This window comes from Lonchura striata, chromosome 8 (genome assembly GCF_046129695.1).
Source record: "Lonchura striata isolate bLonStr1 chromosome 8, bLonStr1.mat, whole genome shotgun sequence".
Classification (NCBI taxonomy): Eukaryota; Metazoa; Chordata; class Aves; order Passeriformes; family Estrildidae; genus Lonchura; species Lonchura striata.
The window spans coordinates 24,319,870-24,333,679 of NC_134610.1; the positions used below are offsets into that span (position 1 = coordinate 24,319,870).

The following is a 13,810-nucleotide window of genomic DNA, read 5'->3' on the forward strand; positions in this document are numbered from 1 at the left end:
GGCTGATGTATGGACTGTGGATGCAGACATTCCATTCCCAATGAATGGAAAATATAACTTCCATAAAACCTATATAATCCACCTCACAGCTGTTAATTAATAAGAACACCTTACTATCTGTTTACTAGCAAAATATAAATGTGTACTCAAAAGTATTTGCATTATTCACAAAGTTTGCTCTACAGGCTAAATTGGCACCCTGAAGGTCTTTATGTCATGCTCCAGTCAACTGCAGATGTTGCTGCAAGTAGCCTCTTTGTGGCAGCAGATTTCTATAAATCTTTTCCTCATAGAGTAGTTCAAAAAATAGATTCAGCCACAATAACACAGAGACAAAATTGTTCATCAGGTGCTGACCCCAACACCAGCTATTTTCTTATCTTCTTACTTACCCAGCAGTTTCCCTAATGTATGTTTTACTGCAAATCCATAATTCTGTTCAGGAAGTACTTAGACAGGCTTCATTACTCAAGTTGATGGAAGAAAGGAGGTTAGGACAACCACAATCGCAACAAAATCCATTGAGCCTTGAACATTAACATCTCTGGTTGCCAGAGTACAAAGCATGCCCAGAGTTTCCTGGATTTTGCTGGGCCTCACATTGATATTGACAGCAACCTTACCTGAAGTAATTTTTACATTTCTTTCTGCAAGTAGCTTTGTGTTTTCTATGCCTGTCAACAGTCCAGTAAAACTGGGCTAAATGTATCAGTAATTTATAAAGCACAGCAAAGCACTGGGAATGAAGTAGAAACAGTGCCCCTTGATAGCACTGTACCCCTCCAGAACAATATACCAAAAACTTCATGCACCAGAATCAAACTGGTTAGTTGTGTGTAACTGGAAAACTTCCAGACAACAAATTATCCATTACACTACATTGAAGGACCTTTCATGTCACCAGCTCAGGGCTGCTTGATTTCTGCAGGCTGTAGCTAAGTGGCCTTGGGCACTCTGATGGTCTTCTGTTCTTACTGACCACTCCAAATTAGTAGTTTTTTCACTTTTGACCAGCCATTATTGGTTGAGCAACACCAAAGGAAACAATTGGCTATATAAAGCTTCTCAGGAAGAAGAGATAATATTAATGGAATCCTCTCCTCAGATGCCCCTTCCCACCTGACTCTTTCAAACCTTTGTCACAAAAGATCTCTTAATAGCCTCCAAATGAGAATATTCATTTGCAATTCAGCACTAAATTGGATTTTATCACTGTTTAGCTCTCTTTTTCTGTCCTGTCTGACACCTCTTTGGGAAAAAAGACATAGATTTGGATGATGGCATGAAAAACAAAGCTGGCACTGGATTTATGGATATCATTCCCAGCTGTCAGTGTCAGGTCATATACAGCAAGACCAGTCTCAGCAGTGAAATGCTATGCTGAAATATTTCAGTTACGTACTAGGAAATAACACAGACCACGGACAAAATATTCCCAAATGGCATTCACTTAACGTAGATGGAAGCTATAAACTTTTCTCAACAATTATCACTCAGGTGACTGAAAAACATTTCACACAGGTAACTGTAATTTCAGATAATTTTCAGGTATGGCTTTTGAACTGCAATACTCGGTGCAGGTTTGGCTTTATTAACTATCTACTGGCAAATGAAGAGTCACTTTTGGTTTGCTTGGGCTTAATGCATGCAGTGATTGCCCAAATCTTTAGATCCACTGGGTCATTTATATAATTGCCTACAGCATAGTCCCAAGAAGCCTGCAATACAGAATTTTGTTCCATACAGTGGGGAACAAATAGCATTTCTAATAGCAAAGTACAACTTTTATGTTTCTGAAGAAATGTGGCAGCACACATCAATGTGAATTGTTGATTTTGGCATTTAAAACAGATGTCAGCATCAGTTACAATTAAAAGTGAAAGAACGCATAATTCTAAGCCAGACCTCTAAAGATAAGATGTGCAGCACAGAGCCTTCTTGCATAGGCTATGTGATTTATTCTCATCCCATAACCACCTGCACCTCTTTAGACCTCCTGGGAGAGCAAAACAGGAGCATCTAAAACAAATATTAAGACATACAATATATGAATACAAGACAACTGTGCCTTTTCACAGGTTGAGGGAAATTAAAAAATGAATGTAGGTGAGATCTTAGGAAGTAACCTATAAACATTCTACCTTAACATATCATACCTTCTGCTGCTAATTCTTTCCATCTTTCTTTGTTTGCTTGAATGATCTTCATCAAGTTGTCCTTGAAGCCCCTTAGGTCTACAGTTGCTAGAGAATTTTCTGTGTGAGTCCCTCCATCACCTGTACTTTTAAACCCTGGTCGTCTGTGTGCTTCAGCATTGCTTACTGCTCCCAAGCTATTTTGGCTGGACAAGGGAAAGAAACCCAAATTATAAACACAGGCAATTTTAATAATACACAAACAGCTCATGTCAATCAGGTTGCTTAGGAACTAACTTTTTTTTACCAGAGTGTGCCTAAAGTAAAAGATGTCTTGCTGTCCATTTTCCAGGGAATTATTGAAAAAAATGTGACAGCTGAAAATACATGACTTGTAATCCAACTCTAAAAAGAATGTTTACACAGCCATTTTGGAGCAGCTTCTTAGCTGTGTTTTTGAATGGTGAATGTTATCTTTGGGTTTCACAGGAAAGACATCTGATCATTATTTTTTGACCCATTTAAAAAAACAAAGACATGACGTATATATATGACAGGTAAGTTTTGCTTGAGCTGGAAATTCTCTTCAAGGTACAAAGATTCAGATGTAGGCAAAACAAGATTTGAGTGGCTTTAAAATCCACTAAATAGAGACTGCAGCTACTTTACATCTACAGGTTAGCAGAAGTGAAATTATCCATATGTGTATATGGTGGGGAAAAAAAATAATGAATGCTCTTTTTTCCTTAGAATTAAAAACTAAGACCTGTTTCCAACCTTGTGCAGGTACTCATGTCTTAATAGGTTTTGTTTACTCAACTTTGCTGCATGACTTATCTCATTGGTACCACAGACAGATGTTAATATGCATACAAATTGGTTTCCATTAATCACAAAATAATTGCAGTGAGCATACAAACAAGAACTTCACAAGAAGAATTGACTGTAATTTCCATGTGGCCCAGAGATGTTGAATGGGATAGAATGGAAAGAATAGGCCATAATTCTAATGTTTTCCAGACACCATCTCGTGGCGTCCACACAGTAGTGTGTGTGCAATTCTCTGGCTCAGATTTTTCTCCATCATACTACAGGTTCTCCACTCTCCTCAGAATTGTGGCTCTTGATTCCATACAAAGAAAAAATCCCTTTATCCTCCATCACATGAGGAAGTTTTGCTGGATCATAAGCCTTTTTTCATTCACCATTCAGTCATGAACATCAACCAAAAATGAAGCTTGAAGTTGCTAATCATTTGCAGCTGCTAATTTCTCATTTGTGAAGGAGTATGTAAACAAATTTGTTATCAGTAATACCTTAGTTTAGCACTGTTCCCCAAAACACTTAGAACACCATCATAAATACCTACTTCTAGTAACTCCTACTTGCTTCTAGCAAGCAAAATATAGGAAAGCTATTGCAGACCTATCATTTAGTAACCTCAGTGAAAACTCAAATTACAGTTTTAAAATGAAATACAAATATAATAACAGAGGCAGTATTTGTAAAGGCAGTATCTGAATATTCAACAATGCTTTCAGCAAGCCACTCAAATTACACTGCTGTACCTACATTGCCTTATAGGTACAGGAATTTCAATAGCCTGTTGGAAATATTATATTTAAAAACTGTAGAAATAAATGTCATGGTTTGTATATGTTTATTCTGATCATTATTGGGACTTTGCCTTTTTATATGTACAATTGTTCAGTGAATGGGGCAAACCAGCACATTGCAAATACAACGCAGCCCCACAGGGTGGCAATACTGCACAGCTGTTTGTTACCTCCCCAGCTTCAAATAACTGAGATAACTCTGTGAATCATATTATTATAATTATTATGTGAGCTTATGTTAGTTCAATAACAAAGCAGTGCATTCATACCTGGGGGTCCCAAATGCAGGACTTTCAGATTTTGTCGCTTCCTCTATAAGAGGCATAACAATTTTCTCCATTGAATCAGTAAGAAGAGAAAATGTGGGTTCTACTATGAAATCAATGAAACCTAAACAAAAAGAGAGAACATCAGGTTTTATAGTTCCACAAGTCTCAAATCTAAACATGAATACTCGCTGTTAGGCTGATTTTCTAACTGCAGTCCCAATTCAATATACTAGATACCACTAGTATAATCTTGAAGAAAAAAGCACAATTGAAGCTGAATAGAAGCTGTATAGATATAAGTAGATACTAATAATTACAGTTTTTCATTCTTTTTTCTTGTAAATTTTATGCACTGCTGAACACACCTACCATTTGAAATGAGTATTAATTATTGAATAGAAGGGAAGCTACTGTTGAGCCAGAGTGCTACAAGCCATGCTGTCTCTTTTACCATTTGGAGTTTCTTCCCAAGGAGTTAATATTTCAAATTGCTGTTTATTATTCTGTGGAGGTAAAGTGTTATTTCACAGTGTGTAGGAGGGCTCTGTCAAATCAGTGAAGAGAACAAGTAATATCCTTAGTAGACAGCATTCATCCCACAGTTCTGAGATGTCAGCTCTGAACAATGTCTTTTACATTCTAAAGTGCTCATCACGGTATGGAATGACACAGTGAGAGAATGAAGTATTATTCTCTACTGAGCACTTAACAGAAAAAAATATGTTAAAACATGAGCTAGCAATGGATTTCCAGATGTCTTCATGCTCTAACCATGCAACACAGCGTGAAGGTGAGCAACAGTCTAGAATCCAGCTTCTCTCCTGCAGTAGATATGATGCTTAAACATATTGGCTTCAAACTCCCAGTGAAATGGAATAAAGAATATGAAAAGTGACTGAGTGCAGTGGTCCTTGTCAACCCCGGGAGGCTTGACCCTCTGTAGCTTGACCCTGAGACACTGACAGGCTTACTTACAGTCCAGAGGGCTGATTTATTAATTAGCTTTGAGGTGCATCTACAAACTGGTACTTTCAGGTTATAATAGAGATAGGCCTGTAAATTCTTAAGCAAAAGAGAAGCAGTTGAGGACATGATCTGCCAGACTCTAAAGTGTGTACAGTAGAAGCTGGACTCATGTCCAGTACCTTGGTTAATCCCTCTCCTACCCCTCCTTCACATATGGTGAAATTACATCATGTTCTTTTGAGACCAGCACCATTATGCTGCAAAAGCACAGGAGTTTGGTGAACAGATAGGTGCAAAGTAATACCTTCCATATGATGGAATTTTGAACATTTAGTTTTCAAAATGGGTAAATCAAATGTCCTTGTGAATTTACATGCTTCTACACAGACAGAAAAAAAGAGAAAAGCACATTTTGTTGTTACCTATTTGAGACTGAGCTACCAAAGTGGACTTGCGGTCACAAAGTGGGGAAAATTGAAGACCTAAAGCAGCCTCCTTGTCTCCCTGTAAACAACAATGTTTAATATTATAAGCATATATTTGATGGTGGGACAGAATGACAAAGGCATCTGAATATTCTTAGTATTTATTCAAGATTTCTTCATTAATTTATATTCCTAAATAAAAACAAGTCAGACAAATCTTCAAATCTTCATATTTTGGTTGAGTCTAAATTCTGACTTACTTTTGGCAACTTTTATGTAAAGAAGTTTACTGCAAGTTCTCCTCAAAAGTAAGGCATCTGCTAATGAGATTTAAAATATATGAAGTTCTTGTATTCACAATTTAGTTCTGCTGATCCAGATGTAATGGGACTAGAGATACTTAGACATGTTTGTAATAGTATGCCAAATGCTGAGTGTTTCCTTCTATTACACCGGTTCATCCAACATGTAAAATACTTCAATGGATTTACTCATGTCAAGTGTATGAACTGACTTGAACTTATTCTCACTAGCAGGCATGTCTCTGCTGCTGAAGCCACAAAAAATACAAATTCAGTTTCATTACAAGGAAGATTTGTACAACCTAGCTCTGAAATATTTTTAGCACTTAGCAGATTAGAAGAGTCTTTTTTGTTGCAACAGTCTTAACAGACAGGAACGTGTATCTCCATTTTCAGCATGGTAGACCAACTGATTTGCAAAATCTCAAAAGAAAAGTCTCATGGCACAAAAAAAAAAAAAAACCAAAAAACAACAAAAAAACCAACCAAAAAAAACCAAGAAAAAACCAAACCAATACAAAAAAAACAACCAAACAAAAAAACCTAAACAAAAAAACCCAAACAAACAAAAAATAAAAAACCCACAAACCCCCCCCCCAAAAAAAAAAAACAAAAACAAAAAACCAAAACAAAACCTAAAGAGACATCTTTCAAAGGAGGTTATAATTGGTGTTGCTGGACAAACCTGGCTGCCAGAAGCACTGACATTATAGATATAGGGAAACCTATAATAAACTTATATATTTGTCATGGAGAGTGCTGTTAGATTATCATTCAGTGGGGAGCACTGCATGAACATACCATTCTCCCAAGGAAAACTGGGAAAACATAAACTGATGGATGAAGGGGGCAGTATTAACCTTCCTTAGTCTTTTTATCATGTCTCTCTGAAGTATATTTGGAAAAGGCTTAGAACCACAAAAGCAGTAAAACCAATCCAGCCACAGGAACAGATGCAATTCACAGATTGCATTTCATGTGAAAGTAGAGAGCTTTATCACTAAGGCCATTAAATTTTTTATTGAAGCACTAATAATTTGAACTCAGAGTGTGGAAGAACACATGAATTCTTGCTACTAGGAGCAGTGGGAGTGGCATCTCCATGTAAATACAAGGGCCAGATTGTAATATCATATAAACTGGGGTAGTTCTAACTATTTCAGCCATGGTTGAATACAGGATTTCTAAAGTAGTACTAATATTGCAATCTTCTCATCTAAAGGTATTTTTAAAAAAGAGAATTCCACACTAATTATGTATGAGTTTGGATTTTTTTGTTTGTTTTCAAGTAGCTCTTTATCCTAATTATTAATTACTTTGCAATAAACATAATATTAATTAATACTTAAGTGTAATTTAAATCTAAGACTCCTGTAAATTGTAATAATGGACACAGCACTGATATTTAAACCAGTCGTTAGAATTTAACAGGATTTAAAAACAAGATACAAATCAAACAGTAAAAAAATACTTTGTCCAGGCCCTAGACTCTCTTTTTAACTTTCTCTTAATGTCTCTGGATCTATTCAGACTGAGACTAGAATATTATAGGCACTGTGGTACTTCTTTGAGTTACTGGAATTTTGTATTTCTTTACTTTTAAGGATTTGAGATGGGTGGCTGTATTTCTATTTTAAACAAGTAACTCAGATTTTCCTAGATATTACAATATGCTTTCTGTAGCTGTTGCTATTAAACTGAAAGTGTTGTTGGGCTTTTTTTCCTCAAGTTAACACTGGCATATATTTTAACCATTAGCTGTAGTTAACAAAGTTTTTATCAAGGTGGATGTTCATATTTTTGCCAGTGCTCACTACTTTGAAAGCTGTCTATGAAAGCATTGGATTTGCATCAGCTTCTTTCAGAATCTACTGCTATTCTCATAAGGTACAGAAGTAGTTTAATCTTTAAAGAAACAAAGAAGAGCAATTAAGGGGTTTCATATACATCTGGACTACTTCATCCTGGCTGGCATGGATTTGGAAATCCCAGAGATTTCTCTCACAAAGGCTCAGATGACAGACCAGAGGATGCACAACAAGCCAGTGCATGCAGGAAGTAGGAGACCTACTGTTTCTGCACTGCTCAGTGCATTTATATATGTGCTGGTACTTCATCACACTTTAAAAATGCTGGAACTACTCCACAAACATTGTCCTTAGTAGTACGTAGAAAGAATTCTGTTTCTGACACACTCCCCTGCAGCCTGGAAGAATTTGGTCTTTTATACTGCTGAGTTGCATACACATAATTATTTTTACTTGCTATTATTAAATGCCTTCTCGAGTGTTTGAGCAGCTTCTTTGGGATCCAGATTTTCCTTCTAATGAATGGATAAAGGAATAACTAAAACATCAGCTGGTTCTGTGCATTCAGTGACTGGTGTGGTATTGTTTACTGCTAATGCTACCTCCACTTAGCTGGACACATTGCCTCACTGTCCCAAGGGCCCTGTCTAGTCTGTTTATCTGTGTCTAAAATGTTATTACAGCTGGTCATTTTATGACCTTTTTTCATGGGCAATCTGCTCCTCCTTCTTGCTTTCAAGTTCAAAACCCTCAAAATTTGCCTTGACAGAAGCACACAAACTCATGACTGCTCATTTTTTCCACAAAACTCAATCCATTCATTATTTATATTAAGGCACCAGCTCTCCAGTCTGCCTCCCAATGCAAAGTCGAGAGTCAAGGATGCCCTGATTCTCCCTTACTGAGAATTCATATGAAGAATCTCCAGGACCTGAATAGGAACCTTATATGGCAGATGGGTCTAACAGCCTCATGGTTTAACATACTTCCTTTTTTATTCTCTGGTCCCTTTTTCCAGGGTGACCCTTCTGATTTGAAAATGTCAATATATGGCAAAATCAAGACAATCAAGCTGAGCAAGACATACACTGTTCCCTGATCTGTGTTAACTCTTTTTAAAATCTGTGCATAACTCTGGAAACTGTCATACCTAAACTGGACTTGGATTATCAATTGTACTTCAGTAACTGTTATGCTGACAATGTCCATGGTCACAAATATTGATCATGGGGAGAGTATTTTCCTCTGGAGAAATGTTTTTTCTTTCGCCTGCTAAGGTGAGTAAAAAAATGGCAGCAGTGACACAAACATCTACAGGGTTTTCTCTTGGAATTCAGTACCTCACAGAAATAAAAAGGCTTTCACAATGGTGTATCTTCATTTTTGGTTTAGGGTATATGGTCACAGCATTAACAGGATGATACTGTCTAATCTCTGGCTTTGGATCAGGCTGTTATGAGAGCAACACCTTCAGATCTATGTGGCATAGGCATGGCAAATACTAGCAAGGAAAAGAAATAGAAAGGCTTCCTGAAATGTGCAATGGAGACAACTTTTTGCCTTCTTTGCTGAACGTGAATTCTTCCTATTTTCTCCCATCCTACCCTTCTGGTGCTTCTTTATAATTCAAAGCATATATAAATCTCTGTCTACAGAATGAAAACAGCTTGACAAGTTATATTATAATTGAAAGAAAAAAAAATGCTACAACACTCAGAATACTGATACCAGCTGAAATAGAGAGCTATAACCATTTTGTCTTATTCACACACATAGAAGTCGAATCAATGTCAGTGGTATGTATGAAGAATAAAGCATATATACTACTGACTATGCTTGTCAATCACAACCAACCTTGCTGGTAGACTAAAATATGCAATTGTGTAACCATTGCTTCTTGAACTAGATTTATTAAAGGATTTTAAAAATGGCACCTGTCGAAAAAATTCTTCCATCAGGGCCATGGTCCACCGGTAGTGCAGTTCCCAGGATTTTGCTGGATGGCTTATGTCTGCTGCATGTAGAATCAAAGACATGGCTTTGGCTTTGTCTACCCTGTCAATTCAAGGACATGCTCCAATTATCTCAAAACAAAAGCAACTATTTAAATTCTTTTCTTGAATATGAGCTCATTGAAAGACTGCAGATAATGAACAGAATGGAAAATAACCTACCCCTGTGCCTGCTGTAGAGTGTGTCGCATTGTTTTAATTTGTTGGAAATGACCCGACATGTCTGTAGACAAGACCATCTCAATGACCAAGCTACGCAACTCCCTAAGAATAATTAAAAGCAAAATGACTGATTAAAATTCATTTATTCTATGTATGGTACATTTGTTTAAGCAGTATTTGTTAATTTATAACTTTCAAAACAACATCATGGGTTTTATTACATTTTAAAAAGCATTTAAATAAATTATTAACAACCTGAACACTGTATCCTAAAGGGATTCTGTGAAAGCAATGTACCTCAGAAAATGTACTCTTCAGTCATTATTTCAGAGTCACACTATTTTGTAAATCCTATTTCCTAGTACATAAACTAATATTACATGCAATTCTCTTGCCCATTATAAGTCATTCCTCATTTTTTCCAGCAGTAGAATATTCAAAATACAAGTTGTTCTCTGGGTTTACCACCATGCAACAGGATACATTTTTACTGCCCTCATATTAGTGAAGAGTGTGCATAACACCAAGCCTAGGAGAAAGGCTGTGGTGGCTTGCTCTCAGAGGAGGAAGAGGTATTACATCTGAAATACTATCAACTTTACACCAAGATATGATCACTATGACAAACTACCTCTCATTCCAAAAGTATTGTAATACCTATTTAATGAATCAGAAGAGGTTTGGGATTAATAATTTATCTCTGTCTTGGTATATGATTAGAGATGTTGGCTTGTCCAGTTTCTATTTAATCAATATGAAACTAATAAAACATGAATAATGTAAGAAACTTTATTCTGATTGTAAATAGAAAATTTAATTAATTTTGTCAACAATAATTATTGATTTAGAAAATTCTGTCTCCTTGATGATCATATATAGACCATGTAGGAGTCCAGTGGGTCCTTCTTTATATGATTTTTTAATGGCCTAGGAGGACCAGTGGTGCTCATATGTATATGGGGAATTTACCACATTAAACCTTTCATTATGGACCATATATCTTCATGAGCACACCCCCAATCTTAAGGATGTCCAAGTATCAAATACAACAGTAAAATCCTACTTTAGTCATTCTCAATATGATTTTTCATATTGTATTCATATATTTGATTTAAGTAAATCAAAAAACATGCAGATCTTTTCAAAGGACTATGCTTTCAAGAGGTAATTTGCAGGGTTTTTTTCGGCTATTAGAATACTTTATTATAAAGACTATCAAGACTTCTTTTGATCCAAATTAATTACATATTTAAGCAGATATTTGTTGCTGATTTTTATGTATATATTCCTGATTTGCTTTAATGTAACTGGATAAAGACTCAATGTTCTCACTTCTACTCAATAATATGCACTCATAGCAACTTGTGTTTAGAAAATGCCTTATCTGACCTCATAATAAGATACTAATTATTTTACATCCCAACTGTTCCTCCTCCACATTGCTTTCAAAGTGTACCCTTCAAAACAGTCAAAACCATTAAAAAAATAAAAGCAAAACAAAAAAACAAACCAACCAAAAAAAAAATTCCAGCTAACACTACAAGAGGAATGAGGGCTCTGCATTGTTAAACCCTGTTGTTTTTAAGATAATTATAGAGATAATTATCACTTCTCCTTTCCATGGGAGATTTTCTTAGGAACATTCAATGTCTGAACTTTTCAGAGTAATCTGAAATAAGTTAACCCCTACTCACAAGATACCTCACCCCTACTAGGCAAGACACACACAGTGAAGAAAAACCACACTTTCAGTTGATTTATATTGTCATGGCAGTGGAAAAAAAAAACCCTAATTCTTACCTACAACATCTGGATAAGGATCAAACAGTATAGCACTGTCCTGTCACACACTCCTGAAGATTTCAGGCCACTAAAAATCTGCTTAACTGCAAAAGAGAGACTTCTGCAGTTGTTAACTGCCTGTGCTCATATCCACCATAACAAGAGGATAGAAAAATGAAACCTGATGGGGAAAGGGTAGGTAAAGCTCTACTGGAGCTACAAATACTTCTTCTGCTATCATTGCGCAGAGGGTTAACTTGGACTGATCCCATTACAAATTACAAGCCTCAGGATAATACACATACCTGCTACCACCCAAAAAGACACATAGATATTGTCATACTATGAAGGGAAGTGGTAACAATATTCACGTACAGCACATGGCAATCTTTCAGGCCCAGAATCAGAAGATTACTGGGTTTGAGTCTACCATCTCCACCTTACTTAAGTAAATTGTCATGTTCTCTGCTGGCATCCTTTCTCAACCCTCTCACAGCTACAAGTCCTACAGATAGGACACTGTAAAAAAACATAGATGCAAGATTATGTGAAAAAAATTACATCAACAATGCTGTAATAAAGAGACAAGGAGTGACACATGAACTTCTTGAAAAAGTAGTTAGCCAATAAATAGAAACTAGCTTTATCTGGATTTGTCCATGACAAAGACATTTACTCAGCTGGAAACTAATCAAAAAATGCAGGAACAGACTAAGATGAGCAAAAGCAAGGTGAAAATTGAAGCCTCATCTTCAAGTTATAGGAAGCCTTAGACAGAATCTGCATTATACATAACACATACTATTTTATTTCTCTCTCTGTTTTTTGTTTTGTTTGTTTGTTTGTTTTTGATAATCAGGCAATATATCACTGTATGCCTTATGACTGGGATGGTTTGAGACATTAATACTGCCCCACCACCTACAATGACATTTTGCATGGAGTGCTGGAACACTGGGAACCTGCTAAATCAAAGGAGAAAGGGCAACAAACATGCACAAACGAGCATCCCTCTTTAGTTATTTAAGGGCACTAAGTGAAAGACACAAAACAATATCAAAGACTGGAACAAATTTTCAGAGTCAAGAAAAGAATGAAAAATCGTTATGAATGTCACATGCATTATCCACAAAGGACATCATCCTCAGAATGCTGGCAGTGTTCCCCAGCTCAGAGCAGAAGTCTTAAGTTTTAAACTTAATTGAAGCTGGCAGTTTATTAGCACATTTATCTTCTTAAAGTTAACATGTAGAAGAGAAAATTGAATACTATAAAGTAATTTCAGTCATTTTGCTTCATTTTACTAGAATAACTAGCAGAACCTCAGTTTAAATAGTCAGCAGTGTTAAATTTTTGAAAAATGAAATGGCTGCAACTAAAGAAAATAGATATGACAGAAGTAAAGAAATTAATCAGTGCCAGGAAGTACATTGAAAAGTTGAACACATTATCATTTCAATTTACTGCCAACTTGATTCAGTGCAACCTTCCAAACTGTTTGTTTAACAGCATGAATTTCAGTATAGATCCAAGAAGTTCACTCCAGTAATAATAAGAAAATTTGAGAGTCTCTGTTAAGTGGCTACCAGATCCATCATTGCATCAATTAAATAAAGGGTAACAGGAATTTCTAGATATTAGCAGTGAATACCAGGAAACTGTCATTTCCATGACTGACCCTCTAAATTGAAGTATCACGCTGCAACAGGTTGTGCAGGTTGGCACAGACAGGCACTTTGGAATTTACTGCTTGCTTCAAAGAACAGAATGTAATTGCTGAGCTAAATGACAAAACACGGAACTGAATGTCCTAGTTAGATTCTTGAGCTTATTAGTCAATTCATACATTTCTTCTACATTTTACTGAATATACCCAAAAAGAGATGATAAATTCTACTTTTCTATAGTTGCCAAATCTCACCAGCTTCAAATGAGCTGCATATAATAGCATCTGTGTACTCTATAAAAACAAAATTTGCAAAACAAGATATTCTAGGAAAACATAATCAGGTTATAGTGAGAAAAGATTGAAAGGTAAGTGTAAACAAGCCAGTGTGTGAATGTGCAAGTTCCAGAAGAATGTAGTAGCTTATCACTGGTTCAAAAACCACAGAGAAATGAAATGCAACAAAAGTTAGATAAAATGGTCCACAACAGAACTGGACAAAAAGCTGTGGGAAGACATGGCCAAACAATCTATGCAGAGAAGAGTGTTCTTCAGAAACATGAAGAGAGCCTATCACATTCCCCCCCTTTATTCTTTCCACTCGCAAATATTTGGGTTTCATCCTACTACTCTTTTCCTCAGTGGCATAACAAAAGGGAATGACAGG

General features: G+C 36.2%; 1 protein-coding gene across 6 annotated transcripts in view; it reads right to left on the reverse strand.

Annotated features, from left to right (window-relative positions):
- The window catches only part of PDE1A (phosphodiesterase 1A), a 152,622-nt gene that overhangs the window by 16,180 nt on the left and 122,632 nt on the right, over positions 1-13,810 (reverse strand). For all 6 annotated transcript variants that reach the window (XM_021531327.3, XM_077785108.1, XM_021531325.3 and 3 more), the window contains 5 exons: positions 9,696-9,797; positions 9,456-9,576; positions 5,409-5,490; positions 4,021-4,141; positions 2,157-2,341 (listed from right to left, as the gene is read on the reverse strand). In XM_021531327.3, coding sequence (XP_021387002.1) covers positions 2,157-2,341; positions 4,021-4,141; positions 5,409-5,490; positions 9,456-9,576; positions 9,696-9,797 — 611 coding nt within the window. The remainder of the gene's footprint in view (positions 1-2,156; positions 2,342-4,020; positions 4,142-5,408; positions 5,491-9,455; positions 9,577-9,695; positions 9,798-13,810) is intronic.